The 14,686-nt window shown below is 72.9% G+C and overlaps 1 protein-coding gene across 2 annotated transcripts; it reads right to left on the reverse strand.

Annotated features, from left to right (window-relative positions):
- Window positions 1–1,110: 1,110 nt before the first annotated feature.
- Window positions 1,111–14,421, reverse strand: CTBP1 (C-terminal binding protein 1). Of its 2 annotated transcripts, none has more exons than XM_037529913.2 (9): window positions 14,355–14,421; window positions 10,097–10,251; window positions 4,974–5,118; window positions 4,230–4,436; window positions 3,444–3,658; window positions 2,702–2,832; window positions 2,361–2,488; window positions 1,877–1,994; window positions 1,111–1,782 (listed from the first exon to the last, which is right to left on the reverse strand). In XM_037529913.2, exons 1-9 carry the CDS (start codon window positions 14,392–14,394, stop codon window positions 1,599–1,601), a joined length of 1,323 nt encoding a protein of 440 aa, XP_037385810.1. In that variant the 5' UTR covers window positions 14,395–14,421; the 3' UTR covers window positions 1,111–1,598. The 2 variants fall into 2 exon arrangements, with proteins under 2 accessions (XP_037385810.1, XP_037385809.1); XM_037529912.2 differs by having other exon boundaries at window positions 1,111–1,785.
- Window positions 14,422–14,686: the final 265 nt, after the last annotated feature.

Below are 14,686 nucleotides of genomic sequence, written 5' to 3' on the forward strand. Positions count from 1 at the left end.
GGCCACGCAGCCCCAACCCGGGAGGCCCATCTGCTGTGCCCAAGGGCGGGCGGGGGGCCGCAGGAGCTGGCAGTAGAGGCGTGTGGCCAGAGGCTCGGGCCAGCCTGGGGCCCGGAGCTGGGGGACGGGCGACTTGCACTTGGGTCTCTGCTCCAGGCCTGAGACTGGGGCCACGGCTGGGGACTGGCCGGGTCCACACTTCCTGGCCAGGGCCACGGGCCGGGTGGCCGGGCTTGGGCCCAAGACCCGGGCTGGCCCCAAAGCCTGGTGCCCAGGAGAGACCTGAGGGACAGCCCTGGGTCACTGCTGTCCAGGGCCCGAGGTTCTCCCCAGGGCCGGTCCAGCACCAGGTCTGTTGCCAGGCGTCCGACCCCTCCTTGTGACGTGTGTGCTGGGGTGTTGGCGCCCCCGAGCCCAAAGGCAGGTGGCAGGGGTCAGCCTGGCAGGGCCCAGAGCCCCCTCCCTGCCCTGTCCCTGCTCAGATGCCCCAGGAGGCACTGACCAGCTGGTGGCCGTGACGGCGGGGCAGTGCAACTGGGGAGAGGCGGGGCTTCCCCCGGCCCCGGCTGGCCAGGTGAGCTGCGGGCTGGTCCAGCGCAGGCGCAGCGGGACCCGAGGTGGGCTTTGAGCCGAGGGCCGATGCGGCCAGGTGCCCAGACGAGGCAGGACACCACAGCCAAAGTGACTGGGGGGGGGGGCAGGGCCCTCGCAGTCGGGGTCACCCTGCCCATCTGTGGCCGCTGTGGAGGGAGGCCTGGGAGAGGGCCTGCGGGCGCCTCGGGACTGCGAGGGCTTCCCCATGAGCCTGGGCCAGCCGGCGCCCGGCACTTTCGGGTGGAACATCCATGGCCCTGCGTGGGGTCCGTGGGGGCCAGGGGCTCCCGCAGGCAACTGCAGCAGGGGCCGGAGGGGCAGCAAGAGAGCCTGGGGCGGCCCAGGCCGCAGCAGGGAGCCCCGTGGTCTGTCCCTGCCCTCCCCACCGAGGACACCGGGGCGCCCAGCAGGCAGGCGCTCCCGGGACCCGGCTTCCAGCACAGGCGAACTGGCTGGGCTCGGGAGGAACACCCCTTCCCCTCAGCTTCCGCCGGGGACGCGGACACAGGCCTACCCGCTCTTCCTGGGGTTTTTATTTCTTTAAAATAATTCATACAAATGGTTACAGTCACAAACATGATTTTAACCAAAATATTGCTAGCTACCACGTCAGCAGGACGGCCCGCAGGCCCGGCCCGGAGCGCCCCCGCCAGCCGCGGCCGCCGTGCTGGGGACGGGGCTCATGCCGAGTTGGGGAGAACAGCCTTGGTTTTGTTTCCTAAATTACTCTAAAAATCAGACAAGCAGGTAGAAAAACAATGCACTGTGTGGCCTGGAAAGAAAGACGGGTGGTTGTCCTGAGAAGTGGGCCCGCCTGCCCGCGGCCGCCCAGGCGGGCGCTCTCCGTGCTGACAGCTAAGCAAACAAACCCTGGTGATGTTCTAACTGTACACAGACGAGGACATTCATGACAGCGCAACTACGACTTCTGCTCGACGAGGATCGCGACGGCCGGGCCGGCCTCCCGGCCAGTCTCTGGTGGCCTCGGCGCGGCGCCCCGCCCGCTACAACTGGTCGCTGGCGTGGTCTCGGTCCGCCTCGGGCTTGACGGTCTGGCCGGGGGAGGGCGCGTGGGGCGGGTGGGCCACGGGGGGCAGCCCGTGCGACAGGGGCATGGCGCTGGGGACGATGCCCTCCACCGCGGCCGGGATGCCGGCAGGAGCCACGCCCACCACGCCAGGGGGGTACCTGCTGGGAGCGGGGCGGTGAGGCCTCACGGGAGGCTGGGGGGGAGGCGGACCCCACCCTTCCCCCACCTGGCCCCACCCTGGCCCCGGCTCACCTGTAGGCGGCCCCGTTGAGCTCAGGGTGCACCACAGCGGGGTCCATGCCGGCCCAGTGGGTGGCGGCTGTCAGGTGGTCCTTGTTGACACAGTTCTTCAGGCTGTCGGGGATCCGGCCTGCGGGGTGGCCAGAGTCACGGCACCGCCCCAGCTGCTGGCTGCTCCTGCGGCACCGCGGGGACCGTCACCCCGGGACACCGCCCAGCAGATGCCCCGTCCCAAGCTGACAGGCCAGCCGGGAGGGCACATCAGGGCCCCCACCCGCCGGTGAGGCCGTGCCACAGGCGCCCGGCGGGTTAGCACCAGGCGGAGCCCAGGGAGGCCCTGCCCCACCTCCCCATGCCGGCGGAGCCCAGAGGACCCCGGCAGGTGCCAATGCTCCACGCCTGCTGTGAGATGCGCCCGTGGGAGCTTGGCAGCTGCTCGCCTCCAGAGAGACTCCTTCGGCCCCGCCCGGACGGGCCCCGCCTGTGCCGGCCCCACCTGTGATGGCTCTCCGGATCTCCCGGGCTGCCTCCTCGCGCATCTCAATGGACGCCTGCTCGCTGTACCAGGCCGCGTGGGGGGTGCAGATCAGGTTGGGAGCGTCCTTCAGGGGGCCCTGGCTGAAGCTGGGGAGCACACGGCACTCAGGACGCTGCCCGAAGCCCCACTCTGAGGCTGCCGGGGCCTGGGCCCTCCCCCCTGCGTCTGCTTTGGGGCCCAGCGGGGCCCAGCAGGGCGTGCCCTGGCCACGCCCCCAGCAGGGAGGGAGATGGGGGGAGCTGGAGGGCAACACGTGCGGGGCCTGGGGCTGACGAGACCCTGTGGACAGGCGGCAGCACCTGAAGGGCTCAGACTCGTGCACGTCCAAGGCGGCGCCGCGGATCCGGCCCTCCTTCAAGGCCTGGGCCAGTGCCTTCTCGTCCACCAGGCCGCCCCGGGCCGTGTTCACCAGGAAGGCGCCTTGTCTCATCTGGGAAGATAGCGGTGCCGTCAGCTCGGCGCCCACTTGCAGCTGGCCCCGCGCGGGCAGGAGTGGGCACAGCTGTGCCTCCTCCCATCAGGCCCCAGGGGCCTCAGGGCCCCCAAATGCCCAGGGTGGTGGGAGGGCACTGGGCACCCCGAAGGGCTGCCCCAGCCACGGAGCCCAGCATGATCTCGGCACCGCGTCCTCATCTTACTCCCGGCCTCCGTGACCGTAATGGCGGCCTCTACTGTGAGGTGAGCGATCCCAAGGTCCCATTTCGCCCCAGGTGAGCCCACCTGGCCGTGTTGGGCATTGTCCACAGGGTGCTCTGCCCATGTAGGCCTGTGGCCCCAAGGGACGCCCAGGCCCAAAGCTGCTGGCTCCTGGGAGAGAGAAAGGGGCCGGTGCTTCCCCCGCCCCCGCCGCACGCCCCACAACCCCACCCCCACCCCCCACGGGACATCAGGCCCCACAGACACCCCCCAATCAGAAGGTGCCTGTGGCCGCCTGGACAGAGGCCCCAACAGAAGCGGCTGTGGCCCTGTGGACGCCTGGTGCAGGCTGGAGCCTGCCTGCTGCGGGCTCCCCCCGAGTCCCGGCCCCGCCCCCACCCACACCTGCTTGACGGTGAAGTCGTTGACCAGGTGGTGGTTGTGCTCGTTGAGGCCGCAGTGCAGGCTGACGCAGTCGCTGTGGAAGAGCAGGTCCTGCAGGGTGCTGACCCGCTGCAGCCCCAGCGCGCGCTCCGTGCCGTCCGGCAGGTACGGGTCGTAGAAGAGGACGTTGAAGCCAAAGGCCTTGGCCCGCAGTGCCACCGCCTGCCCCACGCGACCTGCAGGCAGCGCGCGTCACACCGGCGCCCGCGCCCGCCCGGCCCAACCCCACTCGGACTCCGCGTCCAGCTGCCTGCGGCCCAGGAAGGCGCTTGTGACCCGCACCCTAGGCCTGAGGCCCTGGGGGATTCCAGGGAGGGTGAGAACTTGTGGGGTTCAGGACAGACGTCCTGGGCGCACCCTCAGTCGGTCCCTCCCAAGCCCAGGCAGCAGGGCAGAGGGCCCAGCGTGGGGCTGGGGTCCCTGGGGAGAGGCTGAGGCGCACAGGGCGCGGCGGGGGTGGGTGGGCAGCGCGCAGGAGCCGCGGCCAGCGAGAGGGGACAGGCAGTCGGGACAGGCAGTCGGGGGCGGCGCAGGCCGCAGCCCTGCCCCTGCAGCTGACCCCACCCCCACACAGGGGCTTGGGCCTCGGGGCGCAGCTGCCGAGCAGAAGGGTGACTCGAGGCTGGGGCAGGCCCAGCCCAGGCCGGGAGGCGGCGGCACCAGGTCAAGGGCCGTGAGCGGCAGAGCCTGCAGGGGTGGCCACGGTGTGGGAGTCGGTGGGCGGGCAGCGTGAGGGGCACCACTCACCCAGCCCGATGAGGCCCAGGGTCTCCCCGCGGATCCTGGCGGCCCCGGACGCCACCTCGCGGATCTGCTCGACGCTCTGCACGCGCGTGCCCTCCCGCAGCGCCTGGTGCAGCCAGGTGGCCCTGCGGTACAGGTTGAGGATGTGGCACAGGGTGGAGTCGGCCGTCTCCTCCACCGACGCGGCCGGCACGTTGCAGACGGCGATGCCTGGGGACGAGATGGGGGTGAGCGGCGCCCTGCACCGTGCAGAGCACCACCGGGGTCCAGCAGGGGAGGCTGCCCAGGCAGTGCCCGCCCCGTCCTCTCCACCGGCACCACCTCCCTCCACCTTCGCAGCAGGGCGCCCCAGCCAGTGGCCCGGGCTGAGTGGGGTGACCGCACCGGCCCCTGCATCCCCAGTACCCTCCTGCCCTGCCTTGGCAACCAGCCCCACCCACCAGCCCTGCTGGCCCACAGCACCGTCCAGTGTCACGGAGTGGCCGCCCAGCCAGGTGAGCACCCACGATCCTCACACGGCCTCAGGCGGCCGCTCCGGGTAGCAGCCCGCAAGGGCGGGCAGCAAAGGCCCAGGGCGGACCAGCTGCCTGCAGCCCCACCCAGTGCCTGAGAGGCAAAACGCAGCCATGGCCGTGAGCACCCCCTCGCCCAGGGCACCCTCCCTGGCGTGCCAAGGGGAGCCAGGGCCTCTGGATGGGGGTCAAGCCGGGCCAGCCGAGGCGAGGCGCCCACGGGGGTGTGTCCTACCTAGGTCCCCGGCCGACTTAATGTCGATGTTGTCAAAGCCGCTGCCGATGCGCACGATGATGCGGAGGGCCTTGAACTTCTCCAGGTCCTCCCTGGTGAGGGTGATGGTGTGGTACATCAGCGCACCCACTGCCTCATTCAGCACCTGGGGGGGGGCTCAGCGTGACCACCGTGCCCGCCCTGACGCACACCCCAGTCCGCGCTCCTGGCTGGCCCATGCGCCAGGACCGAGCTCCCTAGAGAGCAGGAGGGGCACAAAGGCCCCAGTGCCTCTGGCCAGGAGCCCGGGGACCTCATGCAGGACACCAGGCACACCTGCGGCCATCCCGCCAGAGCCCAGCCACAGACCAATAGCACAGCCCTTGCAGAACCGGGGTGCCCTGCCACCCCTGCCCACCCAGGCCCCTGGCGCGCATGACTGGGCCCCGTGGCTGGCGAGGCCGCAGAGGGTGGGGCTGGACCTGGCTGTGGTCAGTGCCTGGACAGTCCAGGGACACCCGCAGCTGTGACGTCCTGGGCATGTCTCAGATGAGGGGCATGTGGGGCGGGAACCTGCTGCAGCCTCGGCGCAGACCCTCCCCTCGCCCGGCCCTGTTCCCCTGGGGGAGAGCCAACCCCCCGTGGCTGCCTGGCTCGCTGCGGGGACACCAGTGCGGGGCCACCTGGCACGGTGGGCGCGGGGGACGTGAGGCCAGGGCAGCTGGCGAGGGGTGCTGGGCACCCTCCCAGCTGAGCGGGGGAGGAGGGCGGGGCTCGGGGCGCAGGCAGTGGCTGGCGAGCCCTGGGCCTGATGCTCCGGCCAGGAGTCAGTGCCTCCGGGCAGCACAGCCGCCCCTGCGAGGCCTCGGCCGGGAGTGCGGTCGGCGGGGCCGGCGTTGCCCGCCCTCTGCAGTGGTCAGTGCGCAGGCCCCACACGGAGGGCCGGAGGGGAGCAAGAACCCCTCCCTCCACCGGTGTGTGCAGGCCAGAGGCGGCAGCGGCCACTGGGGGCCCAGGCCCGCTGAGCGCATGTGGGGCCACTGGCCAGGGGAGCGTGGTGGCTCACCAGGGCCCAGGGCCACTTCTCCAGCCTGCAGGGGCCTGCAGGGCATGGCCAGGCTTGGGGACCACTACTGGGCATGGTGCTGACAGGGCTGCATGCTCGGGGCCTCTGTGACCCACAGCTGCGTGGGGATGCTGGCTGGGGACACTGGCCAGCGGCTGGCTCAGCTCCCAGGACCCCTGCCTCCCCCGTCTCTCCCTAGCGATGGAGGGATCTGGTCGCTGCCCTGCTCCTCCGCCTGGGCACGCTGGGCTCCCCACAGGCGCTGGGCTTCCTGCCCTGTCACCCATCTGCTCTCTGCAGACCCTGTCTCCTGTCCCGTCCTCCCCTATCAGGGCCGCGAGCCCCCCGGCCGGGCACCCAGAACATGAGCGCATCCCAGGCCTCTCTGGCCCAGCCTCCGTCCTGCACTCTGCGCCAGCCCAGCCCTGCTCTCTTGGCCTGTGCTGCCCACACCCCAGCATGGGGGCGTCCCTCCCAGCAGCCAAGCCGGCTCCCCTGAATCCCCGCCCACCCTGTTCTCACACCCTGCCCTTCCCCCGGCCGCCCAGCTCTGCTCCGGGTCCAGCCACTGCTGTTTCTGGGGAACATGTCTTTAGGGGCCTCCTGCGGAATGGGGGGGTGGCCCAGGCATCCTGGTGCAGCTGCCCCCTCATGTGGGCCACACCCATGGGCGCCTTCTGGCTCTGCTGGGGGAGCTGCCATCTCTGCTCGGGGAGGGGGTTTCCTGCTCGCACGGTGATGGCATCACAGCACCCAGCCCCCCAGTGATGGCGGGAGCGGGGCGGCCAGCCCCACAGCCCACAGGCCCAGCCACCCCGCTGCCCGCCCTCCGAACAGCCGGGCCCCGTCAGCCGCAGCCGTCGCATCGGCTCCTGGTCCCAGGTGGGAACCCACTTACCTCTTCTGCAGGCGCCGGGCCACGCGGGCAGCCAATGTGGGGACGCCGCAGCCATACAAGGCTGCGTCCCCGCCGGCCGTCCCCAGACTGTCCCCCAAGCTCCCCGGGGACGTTTATGAGGCTCTTCCTGGCCGGACGTTCTCCTGGGGTGGCTCAGGCCACAGCGAGGAGGCAGCTAGAGAGCAGCTGCTGGAGACGAGCTCTCCCGGCGCCTGCGCTGGTGAGCTGGCCCCTAACAGCAGGCGGGCTGGGCTTTGAAACCCCCCAGCCCCCAGCTTTTAACCTGCACGGTCACCAGACACCCGAAATGACCAAGACGTGCCTGCCGGCGGCGCGCCGTGTGCATGCTCCGCCTTCCCCAGCGCAGGCGTCACCCTGCCTGTGTTTGGGCTCGGAGCCTCCTGGAGCCTCCGTGTTCCTGCCACCGTCCGGGGGCCCCGCTGGGTCAGTTGTGCTGGCCCCGGTGCCCTGGGCGGTGTGGCCGCCGCCCCGTGGAATGAGCTCCGTGCCTCTGTGTGGCTCTGCTGCTCCACGACGACCCCCCGGCGCTCCCACCGCGCGCCTGGTTCTCTCCCTTTTGCTTTCCTGCCTCGGACGTTAGTCCCACGGAGGAAGGGCCTCAGGCGGAGCCTCTGCGGGAGCTGCCGGTGCCTCCTGCCACTTCCTTCCAGCCTGCAGGTGCCAGGGCGGGTCTGCAGACAGTCCTCGACGCCCCGCGCCGCTCACGCTTCTCCCCGATGCCGGCAGGCTCGGGGTGCGGCCACCGCCGTCTGCTCGGGGCTCCGCGCCTCCCGGATCAGGACGTCTGGTTCGCTTCACCCGCCGAGACGGGGCTCGGCAAACGCTGCTTGGAGGAATTCTCCCGCGCCCCCCGCGACACGCCGCGCTGGTTCCCCGGGGGCCGTCCGCAGGCCCGCCGCCGTGTCCATTTCCAGAATTCCGTCTCCCGCGTCCGACACGCCGCTCCCCGGAGCCTCCGTTCTGTCCGCCGCTGGCATCTGTCCGTGCCTGACGCCCTCGGCTGGTGTTTTAACTTCGCTGTGATCCTTTCCAGAGCCGGTCACTGCTCACAGCAGCCTCATCCTCTTGCTCTTGCCTTCGTTCCTGCTCCGCGTCACCCGCTGGTTTTCTAAGCTCCGCGAGCACCCCACAGCCACCCCCTCCCCCGCCCCCCCACGGCCCTGCTGCCCTGGGGCCTGGCCTCCTGCGCCGCGCTGTGGGGGCCCCTCTCCTCTCTGGGGGCTGCGGGGAGCTTTCCCTCTCCCCTCAGCGGGCTGGCCTGCACCCCTGCTGCCAGAGGCTGGCTACACGCCCCATGTTTCTGGCCCTGGGGCTCTGGGTGTCCACCGTGTCACACCCCGAGCCTGTCCAGGTGGCCGGAGAACCGGCACCAGCAGAGGGCGCAGACAGACTGGACCTGGAGCAGCAGGGCAGTGAGGGGCCCCCTCCGCAGGCAGCAGGGACTGCAGCCCAGCAGTGCTGGGGGCGGCCGAGGGGTGAGGTGGATGCCACCGTGACCCCCACCTCCAGACCAGCGCCTCAGCCTTGGCCTAAGCCGCCTGTGCGGCCTCGGGCCAGCCTTGGCCTCCCGCAATTGTGCAAATTGCAGGTGCAGCCGGATGGCTTCTCTGCTCCTCCAGCCCAGGCCGAGCCCTGGCGCCTGCCCTTGGGCCCACGGTGAGGGCCAGGCACTGGCCTGTGGGCGTCTCTGTGTGGCTCCGGCGAGGGGGGGTAGTGGGGTGGGAGGGCGCGGCCCCGGTCTCCTGGGCTCGAGGACACATGGCGTCTGCCCTACCGGCAGCTCCTCCTGTGGCTGGGGCAGCTCCCCCTCCTCCGGTGGGCGGCGGGTGTGTCTCGGCTGAGTCCACAGCCTCTGCTGCCCTGCCGGCCCCCGCCGGACCTGTGCTTCCTGCGCCCTCGCGGGCGGAGCTGGGGCGCAGGCCTGGGGCACCAGCCGTCCCCAGACCCCGTCCCCCGAGCCCGTCCTGCGGGGGCCTCGCCGGCCCCTCCTCCGAGGGTGTAGCGGCGGGGACGGGCGGGGCCGCCACCCGGCTCCTGCCTCCCGAGGGCCTCGGCGCCCTCGCCTGGGTTCCTCCGGGGTTTTCTGAGGTAACTTCTGTAAATTACCATTCAAAACGTGTTTTGTCTCAGTTTTCAAATTTATTGGCAAACTTGTGTTTCGGATCTAAAGGCGCTTCTGCACGTCCCGCTCTCATTCCCCGGGCTGGCTCCTGACAGCGATTTGGTGGGAAGCAGCCCCGCAGGCACGGGCGGCGCGCAGACAGCGAGGGGGCTCCGGCCCCCACTGCCCCCCGGACCCGGGGCCGCCCGTCCCCGCCGGGAACACCCGCGCGAGCCCTCGGCAGACCCATGCGGCAGCTCCGCCTTGGCGACCCTGAACCTGTCGCTTGACACCCCCCCCCCTCCCGCCCCGGGGCCGGCTCCCCTCGGAGCCACACCCCACACGGCCAGGAGAGAAGCGCTGCTCGGCGCCAAGGTCTGTCTCTCTGGGGCGGGTGACAGGCCCTGCCCGGGGCCGCCCAGCTGGACAGGGACCCACCCGCTCCCGAGAGCGACGCGCCCGCTGCCAGCGTCCCCTCTGCTCTGGTGCCCGGGTCCCCATCTCCGGCTCTGCGCCGGCACCTCGCAAGCACCCAGGCTCTCCCCGCAGGCTGTGCTTCAGACCATCAGCCCCCAAAGGTTTTCGGGCCGGCTTTCCGCTCTGGGCAGGCAGGATGGCCCCACCCACCGGGCACACCTCTGGCCAGGCCGCTGTAGGTGCAGCTCCAGCCCCGCTCCCGTGGGCACAACGAGGGCGCGGCCTCCGGTTCCTGACCCCAGGGTGCCGGCCGGGGCTGGGTCTGCACCAAAGCAGTGCCTGGCTCTTGCCACCCCAGGCCCCTGCTCCCAAGCAGCAACGCTGGCCCACGCGGCGGGCCCACCTGACGCTGGCCTCTGCCCACGGCGCCCTAAGGCTCAGCTGCCCCAAGGGGCCGCAGCGGGAGCAGCGGGGCGGTGAACGCGCGTCTCCCCGCCAGCATCACTCACACCTCCCACAGCCCGGGTGTCCAGGCCCCGCAGCGACCGTCGCCAAGTCCAACCCGACCGCTCCCGGGAGCCCGGCCGTAGCCAGCGATTCTCAGGCCTCGCCCACCCTGCGGGGCCACACCCGCCCGCTACCTTCTCGTGGATCTCCTGCGTGGACTGGGCGTCACAGAACGCCACAGTGGCCACGTCCTTCAGGATGGGCATCTCCACTGTGCAGTCCCTGCCGTCCAGCAGCGCCACCAGGGGCCGGGGGTGCAGGGGCCCGTTCATGATCGGGGGTCGGACGCCTGCAAGAGAAGACGGGGCTCGCTGAGAGGAGGGCGGGCAACAGGAAGCGCGCTGGCCGGCCCACAGGACGCACAGCACGGCCCTGGGGCAGAAGGCGGGCTCCCCATTGCCCCGTCTCCCGTGGGCACCCAGAGCAGGACGCTGGGCTCGGGGAGCCCCTTCCTTTCTTGGGCTGCTGCTGGCCTCCGGCTGCCGGGCACACAGCTACTGCGCGTCCCCACAGGCGGGCCTGGGGAGCAGCCAGGGCAGGCGGCAGGTGAGGCTCTTGGCGAGGGCGGCTCCGAGTCCCCAAAGCCACGCCGGGCTCCCCGCCGTGCTGCAGGACTTACAGAGCCCTCGGCACACCCGGCTCCCCCCACAGTGCGGCCTTGGCCCATCTCTCCAGGGGCCAGGAGGGGTGCCCCGCGACACCGGCCCAGCCCCCAGGCGCTGCAGGACTGGCCGCCCGCTGCTCCTGGGTGGGGGCGCTGGCCGCCTGACCACAGATGGGCACGCCACGCTCCTCGGACAGGGGCCTGGCCCGGGGGCTGCGGGCAGCCTCAGGATGGCCAGGCGGGGCCCCCACCCCCGCGGGCTCCCCGGCGAAGGGCCGCTGCCGCAGGAGCCCCGACCAACCTGGGGTGGCCCCGCGCTCGGCTCCGTCCCCGCAGAGCCGCCTCCCGTCGCGGGTCCGTCCTGAGGCTCCGAGCGGAGCTCCGGGCTCCTGGTCCGCGGCGACCCCGGGGCCCCACTAGGCTCAAACACAAGAGACGTGAGACCCTGGGCCCCGGCGCCTCACACCCCCACCCTGCAGCTGCCCTACACCACGGGGCAGCACGGTGAGCTCCGGGGGCGGGGCCCAGGACTGGGGGGCACAGCCCATGGCCCCTTGGGGGGGGCTGCCTGGCCTGGGCCCTGGCACCGCTGGGGCCGCCCTCCCCAGCCCTGGGCAGCAGAGCCCCAGGGCAGGCCAGAGCACCCGGCACACCTCTGGACCACGGCAGCCTCCAGAGGAAGCCCGTGCCCGCCCACCTTGGCCGCGTCCAGTTGTGCCGCCACCGCCACCACTGGCAGGACCCCACCTGGGGCCAGGCACCTGCTCCCGCCTGCCAGAGGGGCCCGGCCTGTGACCGCAGCCCCCGCTCTCAGCGTCACCACCCCACGCCCTGGCGCAGGCGGCCGCACCGACCGGGTGCCGAGACCCCTTCAGGCCCCGGGCCCGGCCCTGCCGGTGGCAAGAGGCAGGGGGGGCCCTCACGAGGAGCCGTGGGCACCCAGGCGGCCGAGCGAGGCAGGAGGGCGGCCCCAGCGGCAGAGCCCCAGCGAGGGGCCGAGTGGCTCCTTCCTCGAGAGGCGAGACCCGGCTCCCGCCGCTCCGTAGCGCGGGCTCCACAGGCCTGCCCGGGCAGTGACAGGACGCTGGTCACAGGGGCCGGCGGCAGTACAGATGGGTCCCCTCGGGCCACGTTCAGTGACCTGGCTTCGCAGGGGATGCAGGCCCCGAGGCCTCAGTGCCCAGCCCCTCGGCGCGATCAGCAGCCCAGGGCCCCGAGTGCCCGGCCTCCACCCCACGTTCCAGGCCTGGCACCCCCAGCTGCACTCCCCCCAGGCCCCTGGTGGGGTGGGGCTGAGCCTCGCCTGGATGCCCACCGGGTGGGGCTCCCCGCTCGCTCCCCACCTACACCGGCTCCCTGGACACTCCCCACAGGGCCGATAGACAAGGGCCCCGCCCTCCAGCAGCTCCACGGAAAATGAGCAGGTGAGGGGCAGGCCTGACCGGGCCACAGAACAGGACCCAGCACCAGATGTGCCCTGGGACCCCCAGGGCCCAACCTGGCCCCCCAAGCTGGAGACGGGGGACGAGACACCCCAACTGCAAGTGGACACACGCCAAGGTCACTGTGTCACGGCGCCACCTGCCCGGCCACGGGGCCCAGGCTCCCGGCGGCCCCACGTCAGACACACGGGCCATGCGAGCAGCCGCCCACAGAGAGGGCAAGGGTGCCCGGCGCCCATGCAGCTGACCCGCCCGCCTGCCAACCCGGGCCTGGCACGGCTTACCGGAGGGCTCAGACAGAAGGGCAGGGGCAGTGAGGCGGGGGCGCCGTGGACACTGGGCTCTCCAGCCAGCCCAGACCGGGAGCAGCCGGGGCTCACCTGCCTGGCCACTCCCTCGGGAGACTGGCAGGAGCCAGGCCAGCTCGTCCCCTGGGCGTGGTGCCCCTTCCCTGCCCGACCCACTGCGAAAACATGGCAGTCCAGGGCCTGTCTCTGGCCAGGTTGGGGCTTCTCCATGAGGCTGCCCCTCTGGGCAGGCAGAGAGCTCAGCCCGTCCCGGGCAAAGTGCTGGGCTGGGCACCCGGCCAGAGGATGCCCCGGCCTCCCAGCCGTGGCCCAGGTGCGTTGGCCAGGCCTCAGGGAAACGGGTCCTGACGAGGTGGGCTTGGGCTGCAGTGGGGGAGGGCAGGGAGGAAGCTGGGGGACTGGCCCACCCGGGTTGGCTGCCCTCTCCCTGGCCGCACCCCTAACTGTCTTCCCCACCGGGGGCCCAGCCTGAGCTCCCCAACTGACAGGGAACCGCAAAACGTGCAAGATGGCGTACCACAGCTAGGTCCAGCCGTGCTGGCTGTGCTGCTGGGCACGGGGCGGGGGCGGCCAGCCACCCACAGCCCCAGCCTCCCGCCACTCCCCCGCCTGGTTCCGCGTTCCCCACCCATGGGGTGCTTCCGGGCGATTCAGAGACTGGGTTATTCAGGAGCCCAGAGGGCGCTGAGGGGCAGCTGACCACTTCCCTTCCCAAGGTCTGTGGCAGCCCCAGCAGCCGCCTGGCACAGGCTGCCTGGGGCAGCCCCGCTTCCTGCGCCCCGTCCAGCAGAGCCCAGTGTGCTGAGGCGGCCGGAGGGTGGGGGCCTGGTCACAAAGGGGCCAGGTCTGGGCACTGCTGGAACAGAGGCCGCTCCTGCCCTTCACTCTGCGGTCCTCAGGAGACAGCTGTGTCCTTCAAGCAAGTTCTCTGCCCTAATCGTGTTCGTGCTACTGCGGGGGGCAGGTGGGAGCACCCAAGACAGGGCAGGCGGGGGCCAGGGGCTGACAACCAAGCTGGGGATGGGAGCTGATGGCCAGGCTGGGGGGCTTGGGAGCTGGGGGACTGCTGGCCCCGTGGGGCTGGGGGTTGGGGGGCTACTGGCCCCACGGGGCTGGGGTCTGGGAGCTGGGGGGCTGCTGGCCCCGTGGGGCTGGGGTCTGGGGGTTGGGGGCTGCTGGCCCTGCAGGACTGGGAGCTGGGGGTTGGGGGCTGCTGGCCTGCGCAGCTGTGGGCTGGGGGGCTGCTGGCCCCGTGGGGCTGGGGTCTGGGGGGCTGCTGGCCCCGCGGGGCTGGGGGCTGGGGGGCTGCTGGCCCCGCGGGGCTGGGGTCTGGGGGGCTGCTGGCCCCGCGCCGCTGGGGTCTGAGGTCTGGGGGGCTGCTGGCCCCGCGCCGCTGGGGGCTGGGGGGCTGCTGGCCCCGCGCCGCTGGGGGCTGGGGGCTGGGGGGCTGCTGGCCCGCGCGGCTGGGGTCTGAGGTCTGGGGGGCTGCTGGCCCCGCGCCGCTGGGGGCTGGGGGCTGGGGGGCTGCGGGCCCCGCGCCGCTGGGGGCTGGGGGGCTGCTGGCCCCGCGCCGCTGGGGGCTGGGGGGCTGCTGGCCCGCGCGGCTGGGGCCGACGGCCGACCGGGACCAGGAGTCCCGCGCTGAGGGCCGCGCTGGGGTCTGGCGGCCCCGGGGCTGCAGGAGTCCGGGGCCCCAGGCTCTGAGGGGGCCAGGGCCCGGGGCCCGGGGTCCGAGGGCCCGAGGTGCGGCGGAGCCGGGGTGCGGGCCCCGCGGCCCAGCCCCGCGCCCCTTTGTGTCACCTGCGGGCCGCGGGCGGGCGGGCGGGCGGGCGGGCGGGCGTGACGGCGCGGCGGCGCATGCGCCGCGCACACGGCCCGGCGCGCCCGCGCGCGGCGGCCCCCGGCCCCGCCCCCGCGGCGGCGCGCGGCGCGGCGCGCACGCGCACTCGCACACAAAGCGCCGCGCGCCGCCCCGCCCCCGCGCCGCCCCGCCCCGCCCCGCCCCGCCCGGGCCGGAAATGCGCGCGCGCGGCCTTACCGAGCGGCAGGCCCTTGTTGAGCAAGTGCGAGCTGCCCATTGAAAGGCGCGGGCGGCCGCGGGCCCCGTCGAGTCCGGCGCGCTCCGCCGCGAGCCCGGCGCCTGGGCCGGCCGGGGCGCCGTCCGCTGCTCCGCCCGCTCGCCTGCGCCCGGGCGCCGCCGTGCCGAGCCGCGCCGCGCCGCGCCAGCAGCCGCTCCAGCGGGCGGGGACAGGCGGCGGCGCGCGCGGGCGGGGCTTCCGGCGCTTGGTCTCCTGTTTCCAGGCGCGGGCGCCGCGCGGACGCACGCGGGCGGCTGCAGGGCGCGCCCGCCCGCCCCGCCCGCCCCGCCCG

The sequence above is a fragment of the Talpa occidentalis genome, unplaced genomic scaffold (assembly GCF_014898055.3).
Source record: "Talpa occidentalis isolate TD23 unplaced genomic scaffold, MPIMG_talOcc4v2.1 talOcc4.6, whole genome shotgun sequence".
NCBI lineage: Eukaryota > Metazoa > Chordata > Mammalia > Eulipotyphla > Talpidae > Talpa > Talpa occidentalis.